The sequence below is a fragment of the Saprolegnia diclina genome, assembly GCF_000281045.1.
Source record: "Saprolegnia diclina VS20 unplaced genomic scaffold supercont1.57, whole genome shotgun sequence".
NCBI lineage: Eukaryota > Oomycota > Saprolegniomycetes > Saprolegniales > Saprolegniaceae > Saprolegnia > Saprolegnia diclina.
The window spans coordinates 148,977-150,679 of NW_008246124.1; the positions used below are offsets into that span (position 1 = coordinate 148,977).

General features: G+C 53.8%; 1 protein-coding gene and 1 non-coding gene across 2 annotated transcripts; one reads left to right on the forward strand and one right to left on the reverse strand.

Annotated features, from left to right (window-relative positions):
* Nucleotides 1–732: 732 nt before the first annotated feature.
* On the forward strand, nt 733–1,199 carry SDRG_13203 (hypothetical protein; the record flags this gene model as incomplete). Its single annotated transcript, XM_008619286.1, has 2 exons — nt 733–921; nt 966–1,199. The coding sequence occupies 2 exons, from the start codon at nt 733–735 to the stop codon at nt 1,197–1,199; spliced, it is 423 nt and encodes a 140-aa protein (XP_008617508.1).
* Nucleotides 1,200–1,607: 408 nt separating this feature from the next.
* Nucleotides 1,608–1,689, reverse strand: SDRG_13204. Its single transcript has one exon. It is a non-coding gene; the product is annotated as a tRNA-Leu (tRNA).
* Nucleotides 1,690–1,703: the final 14 nt, after the last annotated feature.

The window sequence follows — 1,703 nt, forward strand, 5'->3', positions numbered from 1 at the left end:
GAGCCAATGGCTTGGATACGCTCGTAGCACTAGAGCACGGGAAATCACCAACAAGCATACGTCTTGGGACTACGTACGCTCGCATACGACTGCCACTCGTAGGGGGCGGCGTCACCATTGGCGTCGACAGGGCGGTGGCCAAGGAACGGTCGCGTCGGATGCAGCCGCGCGGTGCGAGCTAAGCTCTGGAAGAGAGTACTCACAGGGTGGTCCATTGCTGGCAAAATCGGTAACGTCGTGAATATTGTTTGCTGGTTTTGTACGAAGTCGCCCGTCCTGTTGATTGCGATCGTGTGCACGAGTGCACCCACTTGAACAATTCTACATCATTGGGTATCTGGTGTAGGCTATCTGGTCAAGGGTCAATAATCTGATTATTGACCATTGATCTGGTGTACACTGGTCGCAGTTGAAGTGCTCGAGATCTGTGTTCCTGGATTCCTGGACAGACGCGTGGCATCCACGTGTTAGATTGGCCGAGAGGAATATTTGAGCGCAAAGATCACGTCCGCCATCAAAAGCTTCAGCGCATTCATCTCGCTGCTCAAGCAGCCTCCGGCGACGTGAAGAGCTGAGCATTTCTCGGGTTTGCGCTGTGAGGAATTCGATTCGAGCGTCGTATTTGCATGTCCTGATTCGATTCAACCGCCTAATCCCATAAACGTGTCGTAATACCCCCATTTAACCTAGCCCCTCCAGCCCGTTACGGCGTTCGATAGGCACCGGAGTGCGATGGAGATTTGTCGAAAGTGCGGTCCTTTCTCAAATGACTGCGGTGATAGCAGCCGAGCGTTTGACCACGGCGACAGCTTCCGGTCGAGTCTCGTGGCCGTCATTGTCCCCGACGAGATCGCTCTCTCGGCGCTTGCTGCGTCACTGCAACTCGGTGGGTCGTTGGCCGACTGGTGCCGTAACCCCGAGGTATATGGCTCAATTCACTAGCTGGTCTCTGATGGTTGCGCTAGATCGTATCCGCCGTCCTCGACAATTTGACCAAGCACAGTAAGCAGAAAGGTCTACTCGGATTTGAGACGGTGCGCGCGGTGCTGCTCGAGCCGACGCCTTTCTCGGTGGAGGACGGCTTGCTTACGCCGACGTTCAAGCTCAAGCGTCACGATGCCAAGGTCGTCTACGCCAAGGTGATCGACGCGCTTTATGCAAGTAGCGGCGACAGCAACCTCAAGGCGACGCTCGATTAAGCGCCACTTCGAAAGACGCTATTAATCGTAGTACGATTTGTTTGCTCGTGATGACGCAGTTGTGCGAGTTGAGAACTCAACCAATCCTGGCCAAGATCGAATTTAAGAAGGAGAGAAGCGACCGCGCGAAGGAATGTCGTAAGACTTGTTGTTTCATTCTCGCAGAAATGCACGAAAGCGATGTCGAGGCAGTTCTTGCGCAAACTCAGAGAGGAGGAGCTCGAGGAACTGACGGTTGGACGGCAACTACGACCCACTTGCTCCACGAACAATACCATTATAGATATCGAGTATCCTACTACTCGAGGCTAGCGCGAATGCAGTTGTAGCCGGGCCCAACGCCGCCAAGGAGAGGCATAAAGAAATACGAAAGCGATGGACGGAACAGCTTCCAAAAAGGTTTTGTACTGTCAGCGGCGGGATTTGAACCCGCGAGTGCGAACACACTAGAACTTGAGTCTAGCACCTTGGACCGCTCGGTCACACTGACATTTCGCTGATTCC